This window comes from Lotus japonicus, chromosome 5, assembly GCF_012489685.1.
Source record: "Lotus japonicus ecotype B-129 chromosome 5, LjGifu_v1.2".
Lineage (NCBI taxonomy): Eukaryota > Viridiplantae > Streptophyta > Magnoliopsida > Fabales > Fabaceae > Lotus > Lotus japonicus.
This window is the reverse complement of record NC_080045.1, coordinates 52,792,982-52,819,292: the sequence shown is the minus strand read 5'-3', so window position 1 is coordinate 52,819,292 and position 26,311 is coordinate 52,792,982. Positions and strand designations below refer to the sequence as shown.

Sequence of the window (26,311 nt, the reverse complement as noted above, 5' to 3'; positions counted from 1 at the left end):
AAAAGCCCTGCTCTTACTTATGTATAAGGATAATTTTATAATTTCATGTATATCGGGGTGGGCTCGGGTTCAAGGCAGGTTTCAACAATCCAAGAGCTGGCCCCGGACACGATTTTAAAAATCGGGAAAAACCCAAACTCGATAAGAATGGATTTTCCCCGTCAAACTCAAGGCGAGTACTCCGGGTTCGGAGTATCATTCTTGTTTTTTACCGTCACGAACTTCAAAGTGTTTACCACAAAAGTGTGGTACACAATTCATTTTTGTTACCATAATATTACAATTATTTTCTTTTGATAACAAATATCACTTATTTATTATAAAAGATTAGAACACCATTTTATTATTCAAAAGTGTTGAAATAATTTATTTTAATTTATGAATGAAGGAAATTTATATTAAAAAAATCATTTGAAGCGCAGTTCATCAGTCATTTTGTGCATAAACTCATATAAATTGAGGGCATGTTTAGTATATTGTATTGTATAAAGTTTGAAAATATAAGTCTGATAGTGTTAGGCCTAATAGTATTAGACCTGATAAAAATTTAATACTATACAACGTTTGGTCAAATATTATATAACTTATCATTTCATTTAAATTAATATAACCATATGTTTCGTGAAATATTAAATAGTGATAGATATTGTAAAAATAAGGATGGTGTTAGTAATTAAAAAAAAAAGGATGGTGTTAGTGGGTGGTAAAGAGGGCAGTGGCGATCAAGGTAGCTGCGACAATGACGGTGATGGAGGGTGGTTGTTGTGGTGGTGGCGGCGGTGGTGGATGGAGGTGGTTGTGGCGGTAGTGGCCGTGGAGGGTGGTGGTGGAGGAGGTGGTGGTGGTGGTGGTGGGGGAGGGTGGTGGTGGTTCAGGTGATGGTTGCAAAAAGTCGGTGGTGGTGTTGGAAAGTGATGGTAATGGTGGTGGTGGCAGTGACAGTGGTGGTGATGACGGTAGTGGTGGTGGGTCATGGCAGTATGTATGGTGGTGGCCATAATGATGATAGTTGAGGTGGTGGTGTTGGAAAGTGATGGTGATACTGGTGGTGGTGATGGAAGTAGTGGTGGTGGTGACTGGTTAGTTGCATGGCGATGGAAATGACAATAGCGATGACGGCAATGGCGGTGGAGACAATGGTGGGGCGGTGGCGGTGGTAGAGGTGGAGGGTGGTAGAGGTGGAGGGTGGTGGTGGCGGCAATGGCGATAACGATGGCGATGGCGGCAACGACAATGGTGGCAGTGGTGGAGGAGGCGGTCGTGGTGGCGATGGTGAAGAAAAGTGGTGGTGGCGATAGTGGAGGGTTGTGGTGGTGGTAGTGGATTAAATATTTTCATGCAGCTTATACATCACGCTTAACCAAAAAAAAAATGTAACTTATACATCACAATCTTATCATGCGTTATCCATCATCTATAGGGTGGAATAAATAATACATCATTTTAACGTATAAGAAGGGATTGATGTATAAACTTATACAATACAATGTTAGCACCAAACAATGGATAAGTCCATAACACGCATTATATAAGTTTATACTATTATGCGTAATACGGATGGAATGAGATGGAACCCGGTGCACCCATTCCACCATATACCACTCAATCTCCTCAATTTTTCTCCCCAACATTTGGAAGGAATAGGGTGGAACAAGAAAGGGCTGAACAACTAAAAGTAAAAGTATAAAATTATATTTCTATCCTCACTAAATTTCTTTTCCTGCGTTCTTCTCTTTTTGGCTTGGTTCTCTTCCCGCTTTTTTATATGCACATATCTTTAGGTTTATTTGGCCTCTCACCCTCCCATGTTGCCTCCAATCTACTACCCGTCATTTTCTTCTTCTCAAACCCATATTCATATCACCCTTCTTGAGAAACGAAACCAAATACTATATTATTCTGGAATAATAGGGGAACTCGATCTGCTACTAATTGTGTGTTGAAAAAAATACTATTACTCATTTGAAAATTGAAACCCTTCACACTTCGGTCAAAGAGTTGTAAACCTTCACCTACATGTAACATGTATTAGTACCTAAGCATAATTTCCCCATAAGCCAATGAAAGAGGAAACTGGTATGGTACTACTTCCTCTTGTAAAATTTGGGATTTCTAATTAATTTATAATAAGGATAATATTGGAATGAAAAAAAATTATAACGCATTATATTCTGTCAACTATCTAAACAATATAGTAATAATAAATTTATTTTATTTCATCATAAAGTGTCCAAAGAATGAAAATAGATTTTCATTCTATTTCATCTCATTCAATTTCAATTCATCATGTTTCATTTCGTTCCGCTTCATTATGTATCATCATCAATCCAAACGAAGCCAAAAGAAAAAACTGAAGAGAAATTACACATTTTGGATTTTTTTTTATTTAAATGTGCATTTTTAGGAATTAATTTATATAGAGAAGAATTTGTTGAGATCTATCCATCTATAGAGTATGAATTAGTCTCGTGGCCGGTTGTTCGCAGTTGTGAGATAAATGAATGAATAAGTTTTTCTTATGTTATGAATAAAGAACAAGCAAATAAATAAATAAATAAGTAATTAAAAATTAGTGTGATGGGGAAATCACGATTGACGAGTGATAAGAACTTACCCTATCCACAACACAGCAAGGAAAAACACATGGACACATCACACATGTATATGCCCAACGGACAGCGGCATGAATTCCAGCCGGGGCATAGCTGCCCGAGGATGACGGTTACAGTAGAGTAGAGCAACAATAGTATACTGAGTGTGAGGAGAAAATTGGCTCAGGGTATAATAACAAAATTAACATTAGATTTGTTCCACTTGGGTGAAAGTAGAATAAGTAATTAAAAATAAATAAATAAAACAATTTACATGCAGGTAACCTATAGCTATGATAATGGGTTAGGGGGGCGGTTGTGCAATGTTGCATATTAAGCAAACCCATAATAATGCAATAATTATTTATTCACACCTCAAAATGAGGTGGAATGAGGTGGAGGAAGAGAGAGATAGGAAGAAAAGAAAAAGTAAGAGTGAGAAATTATAAGATGTGATAGATAATAATAGGAGAGAGATAGAAATAAAAATAGATGGAAATGAAGTGTATAAAAAAAGAGGTGCGTATATATCATTACCCTTTTTTAACCATGCAATTTCATGTTTCTTACACCTACTTTAACTATAGGTGGAAGTAGCCCAACCGATCTATCAAGGGCCTGCAGTTTGACCCGTTAAATGTTTGGCTTGACCTGACTCGTTCATTAATAAGGTCAAACTTGAGCTTTTTAGATTAAGTAAAAAGATTGGGCTCAGACAATCAAGAAAACTTGTTTGGCCAGATAGGTTGGGTTGTTTACATAATATTTTTTTTATTAATAATATAAATAAATGGAAATGCAATTATATGTAAAAAGTCTCGTAGCCTGCATGCCTACTAGCCCGCAGGTTATGCTGTCCAAAAGGTTATGTTAGACCTTAAAATTTAGCCTTTGACACGCCACAAGGTAGGCTTGGGCCGCAAAATTAGAATGAACATCAGGCTTGGCGTGCATAAAAGTCTGGTCTGACCTATTTCCACTCATATTTCTCATCAAACTTTTTATCTTTTTCTTACATATTTATATTTTCATACGATAACCTACTCTCTTTCTCTCATTTATTATACACATCTCCCCCACCCGCCCCTCCCCCCTCCAAAAAATTAATATAGGCGTCCATTTATTTATATCCCAAGTCCTAATCATATAATCATTTCATTTTCTTTTAGACGTGTTGCCCAACGGGAACTAACCCTATCAAACATATATTTTTTCTCAAACTTGTACTTAAGCATTTGTTGACGAGAGATAATCATATCATTTCAGAAAATATTTTAAATTTTTCTTAAACAATTGTAAATCACAAATTCTTAAAAACACATAACCATGATCGAGCGAGTACATTTATTCAACTTGAACTTTTGAAAAGAAAACACATTCAAACACAACATCGAATAGTACTAGACTAAACCATGATTACTTATTACTTTGGCTGCACAAATTTGAAGGGAAAACGACCAAACATAGAGTAATTAAAGGGGGATATCCTTAGAAATAAGGGAAAGAAACATAAAATTTTATGGCCTTTTACATCTTCAAATGTTATCAATGTCTCTCAACCATTGATTTTCTTTAAAGCAAAACATATTTATTGAATTATAAAAGCGTTAAGATACAAGTCCTTTCGATAAAGGATCACAAAGCTAAAAGAGACAAAACCTGTAAGTTTGCCTGTCATAACAAAAATCAAACATACCAAAGAAAAACGCAAAAAAGACAACTGCAACCAAGAAATAACAGCAAAACCAAATCGATGAGGCCAGATAAAGACCTACGCCTCAACGTTCCAGCTTCCACTACCAAACAAAGCCAACGAAAAGAAAAACACCACTGGATCTAAGTTGAAGAATCATCGTCTCCACCATTGATATGTTTAAGAAAAGATGTAAAAACTTGTGTGGCTTTCTTGTTCATTTCATCACTTTGGCCATGATTCACCTGTGCCTCTGCTTCCATACTTGCTCCATCTGCCACTTGAGCTTGTGCCTCTCCTTGCATAATTTCTCCATCTACCACCAATGTTGGATCTGCCATTTGAACTTGTTCCTCTCCTTGCATAATTGCTCCATTTGCAGCCACCAATGTTGGATCTGCCACTTGAGCTTGGCTCTGAGAAGTTGAAGCATTGTTGTTTAGTTCAATGATCATTTGATCTACTTGCTTAAACTTCTCATCAATTGTCGAAGCAATTTGATTCAGCTCATTCGTGCTCATAGTTTCAATGATATTTTCATTAGCCAAAAATTCAAACATGCGCAAGAACATCTCTATCTCCCTGTTCATCCTCTGCATTTTTGCTAATTTCTCACTGGCCTTCAGAATCATTTCATCCAGCAAGCTCTCCAGGTTCAACATCTTCTTACTCCGCTCCAATTCCGAAAGGACGGTGCGTTCTTCAATCCCACCAGAAGGGACAATGAGTTCTTCAAACTTCTTCCGTAGGCCCTTTATCCTTCTCAAGGATGCTGCCCTCCTTGAATCTTCATGAGCAATGTACTCAAGATTCACCTTATCTCCCATGGTGGTGAATATGATGGAAATTGGGAAAATGTTTTTTGTGTTGTTCTTGCTACAAGCATCATATTATTTATAGAGCCCAATATGATATCAAAAAAGTATTTGATACACTTATCAAACCAACTGTAAATAATGTGCAATAAATATTATCTTGAGGCACTAAAGTGATAAGATTCAATATCATATGCTAGCTAATTATCAGTTGGGGAACAATAATAGTCAATGCTTGTTTGAGAAGATTGAAATTAATATGGAAAATAATACTTTTTTTCTTCCTTAGGAAGCCATATGAATTATTTTTTTAAAAAATAAAAGAAATCCTTAGAAAAATTCATCTTTGACTGTATTTACTAATTATTGATTGAGTTAAAAAAATCAATCACACTTAATGACAATTAATATTATTAAGAACTTAAATATTAAATACTAATTCTTCAACATTAATTACTAATTACTAACAGCTAAGAAAAATATATCAAGAAACAATAAAATAATATTATAATTTATTGAATATTGATTCTAAAATATAATGTATATAAATAATGTTAATTATTAAAATTAACATTATTCCTTAGAAATAATTTTTTTTATTTGATTTAAATTAATATTTTTATATTTATTTATTAATATTATTAAAAATTAAAAATTATAGAATATTAAAATTAATTAATTTGGATTTAGATACTGAAAAAAAACGGGTATCCTATCCTGTTAGGATAAGTTCTATCCTAACTCCCCTTCAAGATAATTTTTACACATGATGAATATGATAGCATAAGAGACATGATAATGTTATCTTATCCTGCTGGCGCAACAAACAACCGATAAAAACAGGATATGATTACTATCCTGTCATATCATATCCTGTCCTAACCACCAAACGGGCCCTAAAGAGCATAACTTGTAACAAACATAACTCCATCATCTTTTATCCCTTTTAGGCTTAAGTAGTTGATAATCACAATTAACATGCTGGATTAAATCTTATCATTTTAATTGTATAAACTTACATTATATTATGATGCATAATGTAACTTGTCGTACCAGCCCCTTAGTTTAATGAAGAAGCTGTTTTAAACCACCCCCTAAATTTCAATGAGTAATGATATATACATACCTCACTTTCTCTTCCATCTCATTTTCACCTATTTTCCTTCCTATCTCTCTCTGCATTTCCTGTCACATCACATATCATATCACTAATTTCTCTTTCATTCCTTCACTACCTCCCAAGGTGGAGGTGGAAATGATAGGTGAATAAAACATTATTGAATTTCAATCATAAGAAATGTCAGCAGAAGGAGGGAATATGAACCTTTCAAGCTTCTTCTTCCTACTAATGCAAACCAAAAAAGCTTCCTCAGCAATTTTCAAACAAGCCTTGATGGCATGGTAATGCGAGCACCACCTAGCACCCATCCAAAAACGCTTAACCGTTTTTGGTTCTATCTTCTCAATCAAGTGCGAGTGCGAGTAGCAACAACCCAACCATGGCACACAGTTTCACAGCGCGGTGTGCGTTGTGTGATTTCTCACCCTCCCTCCCTCCTTTCCCTTTTTCCCTCCCCGTTTTCTGGTTCCCCTTTGTAATTATTATCATCACTCTTTCAAATTTTCCTACGCTACCAGCTAGCACACATAGCATCACGTTTTTTGCTCTCTTCCTTTTTCATCTCCGTAACCGCCACACAATGCAGAAGCAACAACATGCATGCTTTCGAGAACCATCTATCTTCTCCCTGAAGCTGAATCCAAATTCCCCTTTATCGTGACGATATCATCGGTTTCGTCACCATTTCAGTTCTTTCTAGTTCTACTCCTGGTAATCCAATTTCTCTTCATTCATTCACTTTGTTTGTTTTTCGCGCAACCGCTGATTGATTCTGCTTTTGCTTATTTGACTAAGGTGCTTGTGATTCGTTGATTTCAGGTGGTGACTGGTGAATAATCAACTCTAGATTTTGATTGATTAGCATTTAACAGTGGTTAGCATTTGAATTTTTTTTTTCTTTTTGTTTCTGGTGTTGCCAATTTTAGTGTGTGGTTTTCGATCGCGAAGAAGGTACACTACACTCACTGCACGCGTGACTGCCAGCGTGAGTGTTCTCTGTTCTGATTATTGTTGTTGTTTGTGGCTTTTATAGCTGGTTTTCTTGCTGTTGAATTTCGAGTCGGGATCATGTCTGGTTCAATGGCGAGTCTAGTAGCAAGACCTCCTTTGGTTCCCAAGAGGTTTGTTTGGCCTTATGGGGGAAGAACTGTGTTTCTATGTGGTTCTTTCACCAGGTGAGAATTTGAATTTTTGAATTGTTTATTGCAATAATATCAGTGGTTTTGTTGCCTGACGCTTCGATCTTAGTTGTTGAACATGATAGATGTATGAAGCTGTGTTTCTTTTTATGGCACTTTGTATTAGCAGGTTTTTTTTAATTGTATGCTAGAATTAATTTAATTATGTTATGTGTCTATGTGCAGATGGCAAGCAATTATACCTATGTCGCGGATGGATAGCTGCCCGGATGTATTTGAAGTCCTTTGCAGCTTAATCCCTGGATATCATCAGGTTGAATTGGCCTCTATGAATTCGGCAAATATGAGGTTAGAAAATACTTATGATTGAAACTTTTATATAATGTACTTTATATTTGGCCAGTGACCTCTAGTTCAGAATGTGCCTCTTTCTCTCCTTGCAGATTAGAGTAGGGGATGAGATTGTTGATATTGTTTGCTTATATTGCTTAGGAAACATGAAAGAAAGAAAGGATAAAGGAGAAGTGTGCTTGTAAAAAAATTACTTTAGAACTCATTCGTGTGGTTAAGATCTTGATATGTTAGAATGGTTAGAAACAAAGAATAACTTCAAGATGATTTTCATCTTTCTTTAGGAGTTTGTATCACTTTATAATCCTATTTACGGGTGAAAAACTGGCATGGCCTATATTGAGGCATAAGAGTCTTTTTGTCCCATCTTGTAGTTATGAAGATGAATGAACAATTAAACATTAATGGTCACATTTTAAAAGAGAAAACTTTTGGTCAATTGGAACCATACTCCATACAGACTAGGAACAGTCATGCAAGCATGAATGTTTTCTTGCAAACATCTATCTGGACTGTAGGTGAGAGTTAAAGGTGGTGTCCATGTTACCATCAAAAGCTTTAGTTTAGTGTCATAAGCTCAACCTAGATTGCAAATTAGACTACCTATAGTCTACATTTTAATATATGAATCTGTAGAATATGATATTTTGCTAAACTATCTGTGAAATTTTCATCATCTCATTTTGACTTGCATCTTTTTCCAATTCTTAAAGTTGAAAGCCTGTAGTAATTTTTATTCTTACTTAAGGTCATCCAATTAAAAAAAGGACCGACATGATCAACCCTTTTTTTTAATGGTGCATCAAAGGGTGGCCTGCTGGAGGATTAAACCTTTAGCATCTCCATCACACCCAATCTTATTGATTAGCACCAGTGCCAATTGAGCTACAAGCTCATCTAGAATCAAGTCCTTTTTGGCTATCAGATGTGGGGGAAAAATTCCTAGTCCTGTTGATTTTTGTAACATTTTGTTTGATCTGTCTGCTTCGCTTTCTTGTTTGTATAATGATATAAGGAAACAAGATTATTAATTTTAGGGGGGAGTTGCTGCTTAGGGTCAGCTCAAAGGGCAAGGGCAGGGTGCAGTTTGGATAGAGGTTATAGGTTCTATCCCTTGGGAAAAAAATCATGTAGGAGAGAGTTTTTATTTAATGAATCAAATATGTGCAAAATATGCATGATGCTCTTGGCTAGTTATGCCAATTTTCAGTAATATAGGATTCAGTTGTCATTAGACATGATTCATGACAGAGCATTATAGCGTAATTTGATCATGTAGCCGATGCCATCTAGTTGGAAACGACTTTGGTTACTGTATCTAACTATTTGTAATCTTCCTATTTGTATTCCATATTTTCTTGGGAACTAATTCCGTTATCATGAGAGCTCTAAAATATTGATAATTAGATTGAGGACATTTGGTAGATTGAGTTCTTATTATGTTGTGGCGTGTAACGAACATTGAATATGATTAATCTTGTCTTATATCACATATTGGGCTTGTATAGATTCTGCTATATTTACTTGGATGTGATGTTCGTTACATTTGACGACAAAAAGTATCGTTATTAAATAGACAACTTTTTGTAGATTTGTTATTTAATTTATCAATGATTTTTGTTACATTCTGGCCTACTGCAGTCACTAATGCACTGATATGTAAAATAAAGTCCATGTGTTTAGTACTGCATCAAATATTTAGGGAAAAACTAAAATACTTCTAAAGCTTTACATAATATGGATATTTGATTCATGCTGATGGGGTTAACATCATTCCAAATTATGTGCAGTACAATTTCTATGTGGACGGTAAGTGGCGGCACGATGAGCAGCAGCCATTTGTAAATGAGATCTTTGGGGTAGTGAATTCTATTTACTTACTGCGACAACCAGATATTTTGTCTACCCTTTTAAGTGCTGAAACACCTGGTGGAGGCCACATGGAGGTTGACAATAGTGCTTCTGGGCCTGTGGTAAGTTTCTTCTCCCTTCCCATCTTTGTTCCCTTGCACCATTGCATGTATTGCGGTGCTTGGATAGTATGCTAAATTATGTTATTGGTTAATGTTCAGTTATGTAATTATTATCCTCAAAATGATGCTTTGTTTCCTGCGGGGGAGCATACATGTGTGCACTTGTATACATTAGATTTGTCATCTTCCAAACTGCCTTTAAAGTTTAAATGGATTTTTAAAGAAAATGATATTGTAGGAGTTTCAGAATCTGAAGGAAGGGAATGAGCATACTGACGTAATATTTTTAAATTGTGTTGCCGAATTTACCAAAAAAGCATGAGATCCTTCTTTGCTTGGAAGTTGTTAGGTATTTTAAACGCACTCATAAAACTACCATATACGAAACAGTGAATCCTTATGAAATTACTGAAGATAGAATTTATCTTAGGTGATAATCATCGAGTAGTAAGAGGAAACAATAAGGGTTTATCTACTTTAAGGTGATATCATTGCCTTTTCTTAGGGATGTAAAACCAATCTCAAGCCTTTTACATATTATCTTAAGCTTTTATAGTTGATATTCGATGATATATAAACATCTCATGACCAACTTGTTTGGAATTCAATCATTGTTGACCCTCATTTTTCAACATAAAAAGATGAATTTCAACTTAAGGTAAAGCAAGCTCATGCATTGTCCACACTTCAATTCCATGGTATGCGTTGGAGATATAAAACCAATCTCGAGCTTTTGCCAAACAACTTAAGCTTTTAGCATGCTCATACTGGTTAGCTTCAAGGGCTTGGTAGAACTAAGAGGGGTAGTCTGCATTGTTATGGTTTTTAGAACAAATCACGATGTTTGTTGGGCCTATACTCTATTTAAGGGATTCTTCGTAATTCATGTACAAAGGGATTGGAGAGCCTTATTCTATTGACTTTCTTTTTTGCTTCTTATTTGTGCCAAAGTTAAGATGTTGTATTGTCCTCCTCCTTTTTTTTGGTGTGTGTGTATTTTTTTCCCTTTCTGTCATAAAATTGCTTAAGATGTTGTATTGTTCTCCTCCTTTTTTATGGTGTGTGTGTGTATGTGAACTTTCCTTCTTTTCTCTAACAAAAATTCTTCTTTTATTCAGAAAATTCAATGCTGAAAATGCTCTAATATATAAGTAGTTTCATTTGCTTACAAAAATATCCTCCTTTGTAATCTATATCCTCTTCTAAAAAAATGTCAGATTTGACACTACAATCCTTTTAGTCTTGACATTTATGCTACATAAAAGAAGCTACATTGACTTTGGAGCTTTTCCAGGAAGCTAATCCAATGATGTCAGAGTCTGATCTGCTAATCTCTCGCCACCGTATATCTACATTCCTGTCTAGAAGTACTGCTTATGATTTGCTTCCTGAGTCAGGAAAGGTTTGAATACATTTTTTCCCAATGTCTCTATTCAATAGGAAGTTATTGGGCGAAGCTCATTTGCTTCAGGAGTGATTTATTATGATTTCAGGTTATTGCCTTGGATATAAATTTGTCAGTTAAGCAAGCACTCAGTATTCTTCATGAAGAGGTATATCCCTCTCCCCAGTTGCACTTTTTATGTGGTATTTATCTTTCTCTTCACATCAGAGTAAACCCCTATGTTCATGCAGTGTATGTCACGACTGACTTTCACCTTTTGTGTGTGTGTGTTTGTATGTATATGTATATAATGTAACTTAATCTACTTTCAGGGAATATATTTGGCTCCTATATGTGATTCTAGCACATGCCAGTTTGTTGGAGTGCTTAATGCAATGGACTTCATTCAAATATTGAAAGAGGTTCGTGGGGAATTTCAGTATAAGTAATGAAAAGTGAAAAATTAATACTTGATAGAAATGAATGCTTTACACAATGACTTTGTCGAAGCCTAACTCCATATGAAGTCGAAAGAAATTATAAGGCATATGACAATTCTTGATTTCTACTAAATTTTTTATGGCATACATTAATGATGCAAATTTTAGATGTATTTTTGTCATCACTAGTGAATCATGTTATCATCATTTTCTGCTAATTATCTATCATTTTAAGGAACTGGTTCAAGGAAGACTATAAGAAGAAATTTATTCGGGAAGGGTGTTCAAATATGCACCTCTTAGATTCCCTCAATGCTTTGATCTTCAAGAAAAATCTCGTCCTTCAGTCTCTATCATTGGAACATTGCCTATTATAGTAGAAGATATAGTCCATTGACTTGAAAGTAGGAGAAACTGTATTATTATTTCTTAATCAGAATACAAAGGGTAATTACATTATATAGAAGAAGACTAATCCTAAATAAGGAAATAACTAATTATGTACACAATCTCCTAATAAGAGAATAAATCTCCTAATACTGAATATAATATTCTAATAATAATTCTTATATTAATTCCTTATTTACAACACCCCCCCTCAAGCTGGTGAATGGATATCTATCATTCCCAGCTTGCAAGTAAGCTCTCTAAACCGCTCCAAGGGAAGTCCTTTGGTGAGCACATCAGCCAACTAAAGTCCTGAGGGGACGTACTGTGTAGATATAAGACCACTATCCAATTTCTCTTTGATGAAGTGTCGGTCTATCTCTATGTGCTTTGTTCTGTCGTGTTGGACTGGATTGTGCGCAATACTAATGGCAGACTTATTATCACAGAAGAGTCTCATGGGAGCTTCATACTTTATTTTCAAATCATCTAGTATGATCTTCATCCACAACAATTCACAAACTCCTTGAGCCATGGCTCTGAACTCTGCCTCTGCGCTTGATCTGGCAACTACATTCTGCTTCTTGCTCCTCCATGTAACTAAATTTCCACCCAAGAACATACAATATCCAGTAGTGGATCTCCTGTCAACAATTGACCCTGCATAATCTGCATCAGTATAAACCTCCATAGACAATTGCTCACTCTTCTTGAACAACAGACCCCTCCCTGGACTGGCCTTCAGATACTGCAAGATTCTATCCACAGCCTGTAAGTGTCTCTCCTGTGGGTCATGCATAAATTGACTGACAACACTAACAGGATAAGCTATGTCAGGTCTAGTGTGAGATAGATAAATGAGCTTCCCCACAAGTCTCTGATATTGAGCCTTATCAACCCTAAGGTCCTCCTCACTACTTCCAATCTTGTGGTTTTGCTCTATCGGCACTCCCATGGGCTTACAACCCAATTTTCCAGTCTCTTTGAGAAGATCAAGGACATACTTTCTTTGAGATATGAAAATCCCTTGCTTCGAGTATGCCACCTCCATACCTAGGAAATATTTCAGCTTTCCAAGGTCCTTCATTTCAAATTGGGCTGCCAACTCTTTCCTCAGATTCTGCTTCTCAAGTTCATCATTACCTGCAATGATCATATCGTCTACATAGACTAACAAAAGAGTGAGTTTACCATTTAGAGTATGTTTGATAAAGAGGGTATGATCACCTTGGCTTTGTTTATAACCCAGAGACACCATGGCATTAGTGAATCTCCCAAACCAAGCTCGGGGTGACTGTTTGAGCCCATATAAAGCCTTCTTCAGTTTGCACACCCTATTTCTTCCTGAAGTAGGGTCATACCCTGGTGGAATCTCCATATACACCTCTTCCTCCAAATCTCCATGCAAGAAAGCATTTTTAACATCAAACTGGTGCAACTCCCAATCAAAGTGAGCTGCTAAGGAAAGAATGATCCTTACGGTGTTCATTTTTGCTACCGGAGCAAATGTCTCATCATAATCAATTCCATAGGTCTGGGTGTATCCCTTTGCAACTAGCCTCGCCTTATACCTGCCAAGTGTGCCATCAGATCGGTATTTCACGGTATATATCCACTTGCAACCTACTGTCCTCTTGTCATTTGGCTTCTCAACAATCTCCCAAGTGCCATTTTTGTCCAGTGCATGCATCTCTTCATTCATGGCTTGAATCCAGTTCTTATCTTTTAAAGCTTCTTGTACTGATGTAGGGACTCTAATAGAGTCAATAGCTGAAATAAAACTCTGATGCTGCACAGAAAGATTTTGAGTAGACACAAATTGGGATATAGGGTACTTGGCACAAGAACGTTTTCCTTTTCGTAAGGCAATAGGTAAGTCATCAAGGTTATGCTCATAGGAATTACTAGGCTCAGGGTTCAGAACACTTACCTCAGGATCAGATGGTTGGTCTTGTTGTTGGATCAGGACGGGTTTTACTTTCCGCTGGTACTTTATCCTGAACCTGTCAACATTATTTTGATCCGGTACTAGTTCAGGACCATTGTCATCATTCTGATCTGGTACTAACTCATGACCATTGTCATCATTCTGATTTGGTACTTGTTCAGGACCATTGTCACCATCATCACTGTCCTCAGTGATAGGAATGGAGGAAGGCATCAAGGGCTCCTGTAGAAGAGGAATAACAGACAATTCTGGAGACTCAGCTTCCTGAGTATTCCCCCCCTGAAGCTGAGGATTGGGATAAAAAGACTCTGATTCTTGAAAAGTAACATCCATGGATATATAGACACGACGACTAGGAGGATGATAACACTTGTATCCCTTTTTATCTGAGGCATATCCTATAAAGATGCACTTAATAGCCCGAGGATCTAACTTACCCCGATGATGACCATGAACATGAACAAAGGCGGAACAACCAAATACACGACTTTGAAGCCCTGACTTAATGGGCACTGACGGAAAGAAACTAGTCATAACCTGCACAGGACTAACATTAGATAAAACCCTAGAAGGTAACCTATTAATTAAATAAGCAGCCGTCAAGACAGCTTCCCCCCAATAAAACTTAGGAACATTCATTTGAAAGAGTAAAGCTCGAGTGATTTCAAGAAGATGACGATTTTTCCTTTCAGCAACCCCATTTTGTTGTGGGGTGTCAACACAAGTCAACTCATGAACAACACCATTTTTTGTAAGAAATTCAGAAAAATTCTTGTTAACATACTCTTTCCCATTGTCTGACCTTAACCTCTTAATAGGTTTCCCAAACTGTGTTCTAATCATGTGGAAAAAGTTAACAAATAATTGAAACACCTCAGACTTATCTTTCATAAGAAAAACCCATGTAATCCGAGTACAATCATCAATAAAAGTAACAAACCATTTTGCACCAGAAACATTAGAAATGGACGAAGGTCGACACATCAGAGTGAACAAGATCAAAAGGTTGAGCACATTTATTATTACTAGGAAGAAAAGTTGAACGATGATGCTTAGAAAACTGACAAACATCACAATGAAAAGATTCGACTGACACTTTTGAAAATAAATGGGGAAACATGGTCCTAAGAATACTAAAAGGGGGATGCCCAAGACGCTTGTGTCGCAACCATATTTGAGAAGTATTCCAGGACTCTGAACTCGTCTGATGACACTTGCTGTCCTCGTGCTGCAGACAGTATAACCCGTCCTGTTCCTTAGCAATCCCAATTATCTGTCCCGTGGCAAGATCCTGAAAAACACCATGAGAGTGGAAAAAGGTTACTGCACAGTTCAAGTCTCGAGTGAGTTTATGGATGGACAAAAGATTGTTAGAAAGCTTTGGGACATGAAGCACACGCTTTAAGGGAAGAGATGGACTAAGGTGAATGTTACCACATCCCGTAATCTGGTTTTGGGATCCATTAGCAACAGTGATATAATGTTTTCCAGGGTAAGTGGAATAAGAAGATAAATGTGAGGGGTGAGGTGTCATATGATCTGTAGCACCAGAGTCAATAATCCAGTCATTTTCAGTACTCAAAGCATTAAGAGATAAGAAGGTAGAACTCTTACCAGTCATTGTGAGAGAACAAGAACCAGAGGGCTTACTCAATGAGTCCATAAAAGCTCTCAGACGCTCCAATTCTGCTTTGCTAAGGCTAGGGACATCTTCTGCTGGTGGTACAGGTGGGACTTCACCATCATTCTCCATGTCAGAAGCTGTGTGATTTGCACGCCTCTGCGGAGCACCTTTGGACTTGCTCATACGTGCAAGGACGTTTTCCCTTCCATAAAGTTTGAAACAGTACTCTTTGGTGTGACCAGACCTCTTACAGTAAGTGCAACGATCATCACGGTTGAAGCGATCATCACCGTTAAAGCGATCATCACGGTTAGGGCGTCCGAAAGAGGTGGATCCTTTTATGGGACCCTTTCCAGAGGCTAAGGCTGAACCATCAACTGATTTGTCTTCCACCATCACTGTCCTCCGAGTTTCTTCACCACGAACTATAGAGAACACCTCTGAGAGAGAGGGGAGTTGCTCTTTACCCAAAATTTGGACCCGAATCGGATCAAATTCAGAGTTAAGCCCAGAGAGAAACTTAAAGATTCGCGCTTTTTCAATAAACTTATTCAATGTTGTGGAGTCAGAATCACACTTCATCTTCAGATTTTGATACTGATCTAATTCAATCCAGAGACCATTCAAGGTCCCATAGTAATCTGTCACAGAGAGAGTTCCTTGCTTAGAATTGAAAACTTTATTTTCCAATTCATAACAAGCTGAGAGATCTTGTTTCTTAGAGTATGCTTGTGCCAGATTATTCCAAATCTCTTTGGCAGTAGGGAAAAACATATAATTCCGGCTAATTTCCGGAATCATGGAGTACCAAAACCAGGTCATAATAAGAGAATTCTCTTCACGCCATGTGTCATATTGTGGATCAGTTTCAGCAGGGGCTGTTTCTTCAATATAACTGATTTTCTTGCGACTTATGAGAGTGTGACGGACGAGCTCGGACCATTGGAGGTAGTTGCGCCCATCCAAGCGAAAGGAACCTTGTAATACCGGGAGATCTTTGTGGGTCAAAGGTGGAAGAGAGACCCCTTTCACTCCAGAAGTGAGTTTCTCCTTAGGTATGGGAATCTCGTCTCCAGACATACTGAGAGATGTTACTGTAGAAGGGAAACAAGAGGAAAATAACAGAAACAGAGAAGATTGCACTCTCCTTGAAAGGAAGAACCAAAGGCTTCTTAAGAAAAAACACCAACAAAGTGAGGAAACGACCCTCGGAAACAAGACCAGAAGGCACGGGGAACCCTCTCTGTGCAATCGCAGTCAGGAACAGAGGTTGGCAGGCCGGTGATGAAGAGCACAGGCCTCCAAACAGTATAAGCCAACAATGGCAAAACAGAAAACGTTACCAGATAAAAGGGCCGTAATAAGACGGCTAGGGTTTTTTTTCCGCAGAAGCAGAACTCCCAAGATCGGGAGCTCTGATACCAACTTGAAAGTAGGAGAAACTGTATTATTATTTCTTAATCAGAATACAAAGGGTAATTACATTATATAGAAGAAGACTAATCCTAAATAAGGAAATAACTAATTATGTACACAATCTCCTAATAAGAGAATAAATCTCCTAATACTGAATATAATATTCTAATAATAATTCTTATATTAATTCCTTATTTACAACACATTGTTATTACGATGACTAATAATTGTTAGCCACCAATTAGGTGACTAATTAAGCCTAAGTAGTCCTTGATTACTCCATTGATTATTGTAATCAAACTATAAATAATAGATAAAGGTCTACTAGACATACACACAATTTTTTTTCCAAATAATCTTCGATATAGCGTTGTATTCAAGAAAGTACCATCCTGTGTTTGGTGTCCTGTTTTTACTTTCTGAGGGTTGCTTTCATGGTCACAGTCTACATTTTATTCTATTTTCCCCTTTGTCTGCTGTGTCCTTGTTCCTACAGCAATTTCTCCTTCAGCTGTGTCCTTGTTCGTATAGTATTTTCCCCTTAGATCTTTGTGGCTTTCGTTCCAGCAGCTGTTCTGTTATATTTGGCAATGCCAATGACAAAAAAACCCTAATTTCTCCAATAAAACCTCCAAATGTCCTCCCCACAATGCCTTTTGTCGCAAGATTTGGTCCCCCCCCCCCTAAAAGGGTTATTTCCTTGCTATGTAGATTGATATAAATCTGAATCCAATCAAATCACAGGAGAATAATTCTGCCACTTATAGCTGAAGATTCATTTCCTTATTTGGAGGCAATGCTGTCTTTAAATTAGTACTTGTATAAATCAGCAAGTTAAGTGAAATATATTATTCTCTCTTCCAAAATTTGGTATAAGAGCTTTGGCTCTGAGACCTTGTCATCTTCTATGGTGAAAATAGCTATGATTGGTGCCGGATCAAGTTCTTCAGAAATAGAAGAAGAGACCGCGACTCATCCTCCTAATGAAGGTGTAGGAGCTTCCACTGCGTTGATCGACCAACAAAGCCTAAACCTTCAACTCTTAGTACACAAACTCAATGGAAAGAGCTATCTCGAGTGGGCCCAATCTGTAAAGCTTACGATGGAGGGATGAGGCAAGATGGGATACTTGACTAGAGAGGTTAAAAAATGATAGAAGGATGACCTTTCATGGGCAAAATGGATGGCCGAGAACTCCCTTATCATGGCATGCCAATTAATTTCATGGAGTAGGCGATTGGAAAACTATACTTATCTGTGGCCTCAACTAAAAGTGTTTGGGAAGCTGCCCGAGAATGCTACTCAAATTTGGAAAATTCATCCTAGATATATGATCTAAAAACTAGATTCTGGCAGTCCAAGCGGTGAGCTGGATTATTACAATATCAGGGAAATTCTTTGGCGAGATTTGGACCAATGCTATGAAGATGATTGGAAGAACCCCAAAGATGCTTCAAGTTTTAAAAAGAGGGAGGAGAATGCTAGAGAGTCTACATGTTTCTTGCCGACCTAGATAGAAGCCTGGATGAAGTCTGTGGCAAGATACTTGCTTGGAAGCCTTTGCCTTTGTCTTCGATCCGAAAAACTAACATGTGGATATTGATAGGCCTTTATCAAGGAAAAACTAGACAGTGGAACTATTTGCATGCCATTTGTTCCAACCCCTCAACAAGTGACTGATTTACTCACTAAAGGACTTTTTCAGAAACACTTACAAGATTTTATATTTTTTCCTATGACTTATTTCCTAAATGGGTTCTTTCCTTAATCTGTAATAAATCTATATTAGAATCAAATTGATATAAATCTGAGCCCAATCAGATCATAGGGTAATAATTCTGTCACTTGCAGCAGAAGATTTATTTCCTTTTTTGAAACAAGATTTATTTCCTTATTAGGAGGAAATGTTGTCTTTAAATTAGTGCTTTTATGATTCAGTAAGTTAGCTGAAATATATTATTCTCTCTTCCAAAATAATACTTGATGGTGGTTTTATTCCTTCACAAATGATGTTCTTTGTCTTCTCAGTAGAAGGTTTTCCATAAAATCTGCTCCGGGTGCTTTGCATGTGATTGGAGTGTGTACCCCATTTTGATGATTCTCCATCCTCTTATTGGAAAAATAGACTTCCACTTCCATGAGCCTGCCACTTCTCAATCCTCCACAAATAAAAAATACACTTACACTTCCAGCAGCAACTTAGACAGAGATGGTTGCAGGCCCTTTCTGGTCTAGTCCATCACTTGTTCCTCAGTTCCACTCCTAAAAGGGTCTGTTTGGAAGCATTCATGTACCCAGCATGGCTTTTTCTCTGTTTTGACATGAGTTCACCATGTTTTTCTGCTATTTGGCATGAAATGGCTCTGTTTGATTGTGCTTCTGCATGTGTTGCTGAGTTCTTGGGATTGTCTGGCTAGGTTTGTCTGTCTTTGGCTAAGTTTATTTGCAACAAACTGAGCTTACAAGCTTCGGCCTTAGGGGAATTGTTAGAATGTATGTTCAATTTTAATGGTATAAAATACTGATTATTAGCTACTGAGTAGGCTACTAATTAACTCATTCTTCATTGATTTATTGTAATCAAACTGTAAATAAAAGATAGTATGCAGGCGATACAATTTTCTCCAAACTACACCCTGTTTCAACATGTGATTGGTTATAGAGAAATACATGGTGCATCTTTCTGTTAATTATGTGAATCATCTAACATGCTGAATTTCAGCTGGGGAATCATGGAACAGACCTGACTGAAGAACAACTTGAGACATATACTATAGCAGATTGGAGAGAGGGGAAATTACTGCAATGTGAGACTAATTGTAATGGGAGAGCACGTCCTTGGAACTTTGTTAGTGTAAGTGCTTCTAAAATATTTTCAGGAAACTTTTCATGTATCCAATCAATTTCCCAATGTCGTATATGTTAAATATATAACATATTTTCCCCTAACAACTTAACTTTTGAGATAGTTGGTTCATGACATGGTATTAGTGCCTCTATGATCACGTATAAAAAGTTGAGTTTCACCACAAGGTAGTTGGCATGTGCATTATCCACGCTTCAAGTCCGATGAGTTCATGCATGAGGGGGCATATTAGAAATATAATATAAAACCATCCATGTTTCAACTTTTAGGTTAGTTGGTTCATGGCAGTATATATTCAAGGTAGCTATCATATTGGATAAGTTGAAGGTTTTAAGCTCCGATCATATATATTTGGGATTGAATCATGGATTCCACAACATGATTGATGAATATTATTTTCTAGTTAATGTGAATATGTTGAAAAAATATATAGATAGATACTAGCATTTTACCAATGATTTTAGCTTATCTAAAGAACTTTTTCTTGCAGAAAAAATACTTTTCCCTAGTCTTCCTCTTAGTAGCTATTGTACTTTCTAGGCAGCTTGTTCCTATTCATATAGAGTCCTCTATGGGTCCTATCAGGTTCAGGTGTCTGGACTCCTCCATTATTCTCAGTAAAAGAAACCCATGTTTTGAATCTAACTTTTATACTGCCACCATCCTTATGTCTCTATCTGTGATGATGAATTCCCAGCAGTAGTTTCCATGCAGTTTTTTTCCATTCAATTAGGTGAGGATCTAATTCCTTCTTCCAATATTCTTAGTACTTTGGCATTCATGTTGTTAATGCTTATCTCAACATTATATGTTGAAAATTATATTTGTTTGTCTTGTATTTCTTGTTGATTGTGATTTCATATTATGTCTATCCTTTATGGCCTATAAAAAAAAATGTTTATCCTTTATGCTTGTTTAATATTTCACACTAGGTTTATATTTAATATGCAGGCTGGGCCTGATGAGTGTCTAAAAGATGTTGCTTCAAAAATTTTGCAAAACAACGTGGCAACAGTTCCTATTATCCATTCTTCCTCAGAGCATGGTTCACTCCCGCAGCTGCTACGACTTGCTTCTCTTTCAGATATTCTAAAACGTAGGTGTCTAGATTATTTTTCTATGCGTACATGGTCTGGAACTAACTCATGGACTTAATTTTCAGATATATGCAGGTATTTTGAGCACTCTCATGGTTTTTTGCCAGTTCTGCAACTACCGGTCGGTTCAATTCCTCTAGGTACATGGGTGCAAAAAATGGGGGAGTCCAATATAAAGCCACTTGCAATGCTTGGGCCAAATGATTCACTTGGTGCTGCTATGTCTCTCATGATTGAAGGTAATAATTATTCTCTATCAAAGTAGTGAGTGACCAACTCTTTTATTCTGGTTAGATGTTGAATGGTACTTAAGTTTGTTGCTCCCCTGCCACAGGAAAGGGATTCATTGAAAGCCTTATTTGTATATAAAAAATTTATCACTTAGTAAAGAGAACAGATAGAAGAATTGATTCTTCGATAGGTACCTATGGTGCATAGAAACAAGGAGCAAGTTTGAGAATACTGGGTGATGACACTCAAATCTGAAAATATCATCATATCTGTTGTATGTTACCACGAAAAATCACAATTTAAAGTGTCCTTTCTTCAATAAACATATGATGAATAATCACCTCCCTCTGCAATGGGAACTGAAAAGTTCTGTAATTTTTTATTTGTTATTATAGTGTTGGTATTTATATCAGAAGCAAATATATTTATATTAATTATATCTACATCTTTATTCATCTTATATTTACTATACATTTGCAGCTGAAGTTAGCTCAATCCCAATTGTGCATGATAATGATTCATTACTTGATATATATTCAAGAAGGTAGAAACTTTCTCCTTGTCCATAATTCCATATGTGTGTGGTTCTCAAGTTTTAACTTAGAATAACAAGATGGTGTTGTTCCGCCATATTTGATATATGTTGCTGTTTTCTTCTCAGTGATATTACTGCATTGGTTAAAAAAAAAGCATATGCTTGGATAAATCTGGATGAATTTAGTATCCATGAGGTAATTTCTCGCTTCCTTTACAATTATGGTGTTGTATCGGTTACTTATCCTGAAATATTGGTTTATTATGGTATTAAAAAATGGGAAGAGTATTACGCAGATAGATGAAAAAGCTAATTAATGTAAAATTTAAAGTAATGACGCTTACACTTTGGGACATCTATTTAAAGCTAACTAATGTTTTTATCGAGTTAATGTCCTATTTTTCAAGAATTTAATTTATATGTACATTTAGTGTAAAAAGAGTTTCACATGTAATCTAAATATAATTTTTATTCCTATGTAACAAAAAAAAAATCTAAATATAATTTGTCATGCTTCTTTTATTTATTTATTTTATTTTATTTTCTGTATTCATTGGTTAGATATTTATGTAAAATATTTTTACACTGCTGTAACTGTTTTTCTTTTAATATGATTGGCCAATGAATAATTCGCTACAGTTAGTGAATACAACAGTGTGTTTGCAATCTAGGACAAATACCTTTTTTTTTTTGAACTTAGATTGGTACAATTAATCATAGGTTTACATCTTCTCATAAGTTGAGAGTTTGAATTCCCTTATGTCAACTAAAATCTCAATTGGTAGACCTAGGCATTAGACTATGATGTTTTTGTAAAAAAAAAATACTTATATTGTCAGAGGAAATGAAAACCTTTTTTTGGTTAAAAGAGGAATAAGCAGTCGAGATAACAAGATAAAAAGAGTGGGGGCAAAACCAAAGAGACCATTATCGCCTCTACATTCATCATCCCCTCTTTTTATTTTTCCTAGAATATTCCTCAATACACCACTGTCCCTTAAGACTACCGCAAACTTTTAGGATTCAACGTCCACAAATTAGAATGTGGTATGTTAAATTGGCTACTTATTTTAGTCAATACTGCGTTTTAGTTTGTGAAATCATTAAATTAGTCATTGCATTATAGTATGTGGTATGTTTAATCTACTGCAAACAAGAATGTTGTATTTTTTTTTTATGGTCAAGATTCAAGAATGTTGTATGTTAAATTGGTTACCTTATTCTAGAATATGGTAGACATTTTATCATTATGTATACAACAAATAGGAATTGACATAATGAAATGTCTAATTTACCTTCTGCGTTTTAGATTGCGTAATATAAAAAATATCTCTACCACATTTTAGATTGCGAAAGCTTAAAAAAATATGAGGATATTTTTAAAAGTTCCACAATTGGAGATAGTGTTTTTTGCATATTTATAAAAATCGGACCAGGTTGAATAGTTCAATCGGTTCAGTTGAAAGAGAAAATTGGAGGATTTCAGAACCGGATTGAACCAACCATGAACCGGTTGAGATGGGAAAAATTGGCACTATTGAACCAGCCCGAACGGGTCTAAATTAAGAAAAAAATTAAAAATTTCAGATAAAAAACATTTTTTATTGAAGTTTGATAAAAATAGAATTTAGTCAACTAGGATACTCGTACATAGATAATTATTTTGTATTCAATATTTTTAGCTTATAGATTATATATTTATTTCAAAATAATATTAATTAATTTACTGCAGTAATATCGGTCGAATTATGGTTCAACTACTGTTGAGTCAGTGAACTAGTGCCCTTACCGGTTTGATCATTGATCCTTCTAATAACCTTGGTTGTTAGATGTGTGGGTGGTGTTTTTTTTTGTTTTGCCCAAAGAAGTGAGCTAATCTTTGGGCTTTTGGTCCGTCCACTAGTTGTTCCACCAAAAAAAAACTTGTTTTGACACAAAATACTTTTTATTTAAAGAAAAAACTGTATTACTTGGAATAAAACCCCCATATGTAGGAATTATTGAATTAAGGTAAACCCTCGCTAAAAAAATATCTTGGCCAATATAATGAATGTGTTTGGTGATGTATTTCAATTAACTTAAAATTCACTTGACTTGACTGGCTTACAAACTTATTTGTTCGAAATAGATGCATTTGGTAAATGATATTATTTCATTAGCTTGTAGCAGCTTATAAAAAAAATTAGCTTGTAGCAATTTTTTGAAATGCCAGCATTTGAGCTTATATATTATGACCATTTAGCTTTACTATTTTAAATAGATTTCTCTATTACCTCTTTTATTCACAAATAATACATTTTTATATTTCCAAATTGATAAGAACAGAATTTATTACAGAATAATTATGGAAGTACTGGTGTTCGAGAGCCAGTTCTCTCCTACAGATTCTGGAATTTTGAGAGTCTAGTCTCTCCCTAAGACAACCACCCAATTTCTGAATAATCCTAATAGAAGATACAACTCCTATTTATAACCACTCCTATATTATTTAAATTCAAACCATTGCAATTACCTAACTGCTTTAATCATAAAATTACTCAACTAATAAATTAAATAATAATAACTTCCTAACTACTACTGTTCACGAGTACTGTTCATGCAGTTCCCTATCAGAAACACTTTCTAATTCAATTAGCTAACTTAACTGCTAGAAGTTTATATTTTAATTTCTATTTAATTTATCAGCTTTCACCTAGTTTTTTTGTCTACAATTTTGCCAGCAAAATATTGAATAACCTATTTGCACTATATGGTTGCAGGCATTGCTTTTGGTACAAGATGGAGAGCTCCTTTACAACCTTCCCAATGGCCAGAGATATCATATGTGTTCGAGGTTTGATTCATTGTGCAAAGTGATGGAGCTTTTGGCTGAACCTGGTAACATCTTCTTTACTAAGCTAGCAACCTCTTCTCCTTAATTTCTTAAATAGAGAGGGTTGAGTTAAGAGAGTAAAAATTAACAACCAATTTCATTCACTTTACAGGTGTCGAACGAGTTCTGATTGTGAAGGATGGCACCCGGCGCGTTGAAGGGATCATTTCGATAGGTGATGTGTTCAGGTTCTTGTTAGGCTAGTTGCGATATATGGCCATCATCGATCTTACATGAAAGGAATTGCAATAGTAATTATGGAATAGACTCTTGCTTTATGAACTCTTGTTGTGTCCCCTTGCTTTATTATAGGATTGAAATTGCAGAGACAAAAGTCTGTAAATTAAGGATTAAGTTTACTGCTCTAGACAATTTGAGGAAACGTACAATCATTTTCATGGCTGGTCCTGGTTGTAAGGAAAAAGTATTTTCTCTGTTCCATTAAGATTCTGGATTTTTCTTTTGACTAGCGATTTCATGTTTGCTTATTCTTCTCTATCGTTTTGTTGATTCCTTTTCACCTTCTCATGCATCACTGCCTGACAAATAAATAGGTTTTAATGTTTATCACAATGTTGGTAAAAACTAAAAACTATTCATAGTTTCATACTTATCTGATCCATTTTGTCAAAATTTAATCCACTGACAATTTATACAATTCATCTTTTAAGAATTTTTTTGTGGGTGAATATATTATACATCTAAAATTTTAGTATTTTTAAATTTGTTTTAACTTTAACAAAATTCATTCTCTTAAAAAAATTCTCCTTATAAAACCTCTAGTCTCCACTGGTCGATTGAATTGATCCGTATGTACATAATTTATTACACACTTTTGGCATTTTATAGTATGCCCATTGTCACACTTGATTTTTGAAACTTAATCTTGGAATATAAACCGTAGTCATCTCAGTTTTATGCACAATCGCTGAATGAATGATAGGTCTGTAAAATGCGGTTTAGAGTTTCGTGTGTTATGGTTAGGGGTGGGAATAGGCCAGGTCGTTCGTAAGGGCCTATGGCCTAGCCTACCACATGCCCCGGCCAGGCTAGGCCAAATTGGTAAATAGACAAGCTTAGACTTTTTGAAAAGCTTATTTAGTTAAAAAGGCTAGGCTCAGGCCAATCAAAAAGTCTTTTAAGCCTTATAGGCTAGCCTATTTAAGTAAAAATCATTAGTATTTTTCTGGTACATTGTAAATATGATTAGTATAAATATATTTTACCATTGATGATGTCTATATATTATAAATTTAACATAATATCTTAATAGTATATACTTATTGACATTTTTTATATATTTAAGCAAATTGACTTATATAATGACTCAAAGTTATAAGTATATTTAGAAATAGATATATAACGTATTTAAATACCTTAATATAAAATTGTGATTTTATACTGACTCTCCGACTTTAAGAAACCAACATAATCTCTCGTTTAGTTTCATCTCTACCGAATAGCTTATAATATTATGAGTCTGATTGTTGAAAAAATTATTTTAGTATAATTTAACCCGTTAATTTATAAGTTTGATAGCTTATGTACAAAAAAATTTGTTGGCAAACGTAAAACTCTTGTTGTGAAACGGGCATTTAAATAGGCTACCAGGCTAGGTCAGGCTCGAAAAAAAACCTTTGACAAACCACAGGCCAGGCTCAGGCCTTAAGATTTTTAAACAGGCTAGGCCTATTTACGCAAAGCCTACGTAAGCCCAGCCTATTCTCACCCCTAGTTATGATGGTTTATCTTTGTTCTGGGTTTAATCTTTTGAAACTCAGGTTTGCTCTAATCCTACCTTAAAACTAGCTTAGGGGTATTAATTATTT

At 35.7% G+C, this 26,311-nt stretch overlaps 2 protein-coding genes across 3 annotated transcripts; one reads left to right on the top strand and one right to left on the bottom strand.

Moving 5' to 3' along the window:
• Positions 1-4,427: 4,427 nt before the first annotated feature.
• Positions 4,428-5,111, bottom strand: LOC130719765 (uncharacterized). Its single transcript, XM_057570373.1, has one exon. It carries the CDS (start codon positions 5,109-5,111, stop codon positions 4,428-4,430), a length of 684 nt encoding a protein of 227 aa, XP_057426356.1.
• A 1,934-nt stretch (positions 5,112-7,045) lies between these two features.
• LOC130720656 (sucrose nonfermenting 4-like protein) lies at positions 7,046-24,929 on the top strand. 2 transcript variants are annotated; one of them, XM_057571334.1, is made up of 14 exons: positions 7,046-7,093; positions 7,253-7,394; positions 7,584-7,671; positions 9,500-9,682; positions 10,977-11,084; positions 11,176-11,235; positions 11,399-11,488; positions 19,604-19,735; positions 20,699-20,843; positions 20,910-21,083; positions 21,556-21,619; positions 21,737-21,806; positions 24,370-24,487; positions 24,595-24,929. In XM_057571334.1, exons 2-14 carry the CDS (start codon positions 7,288-7,290, stop codon positions 24,684-24,686), a joined length of 1,431 nt encoding a protein of 476 aa, XP_057427317.1. In that variant the 5' UTR covers positions 7,046-7,093; positions 7,253-7,287; the 3' UTR covers positions 24,687-24,929. The 2 variants fall into 2 exon arrangements, with proteins under 2 accessions (XP_057427317.1, XP_057427316.1); XM_057571333.1 differs by lacking the exon at positions 7,046-7,093 and having other exon boundaries at positions 7,129-7,394.
• Positions 24,930-26,311: the final 1,382 nt, after the last annotated feature.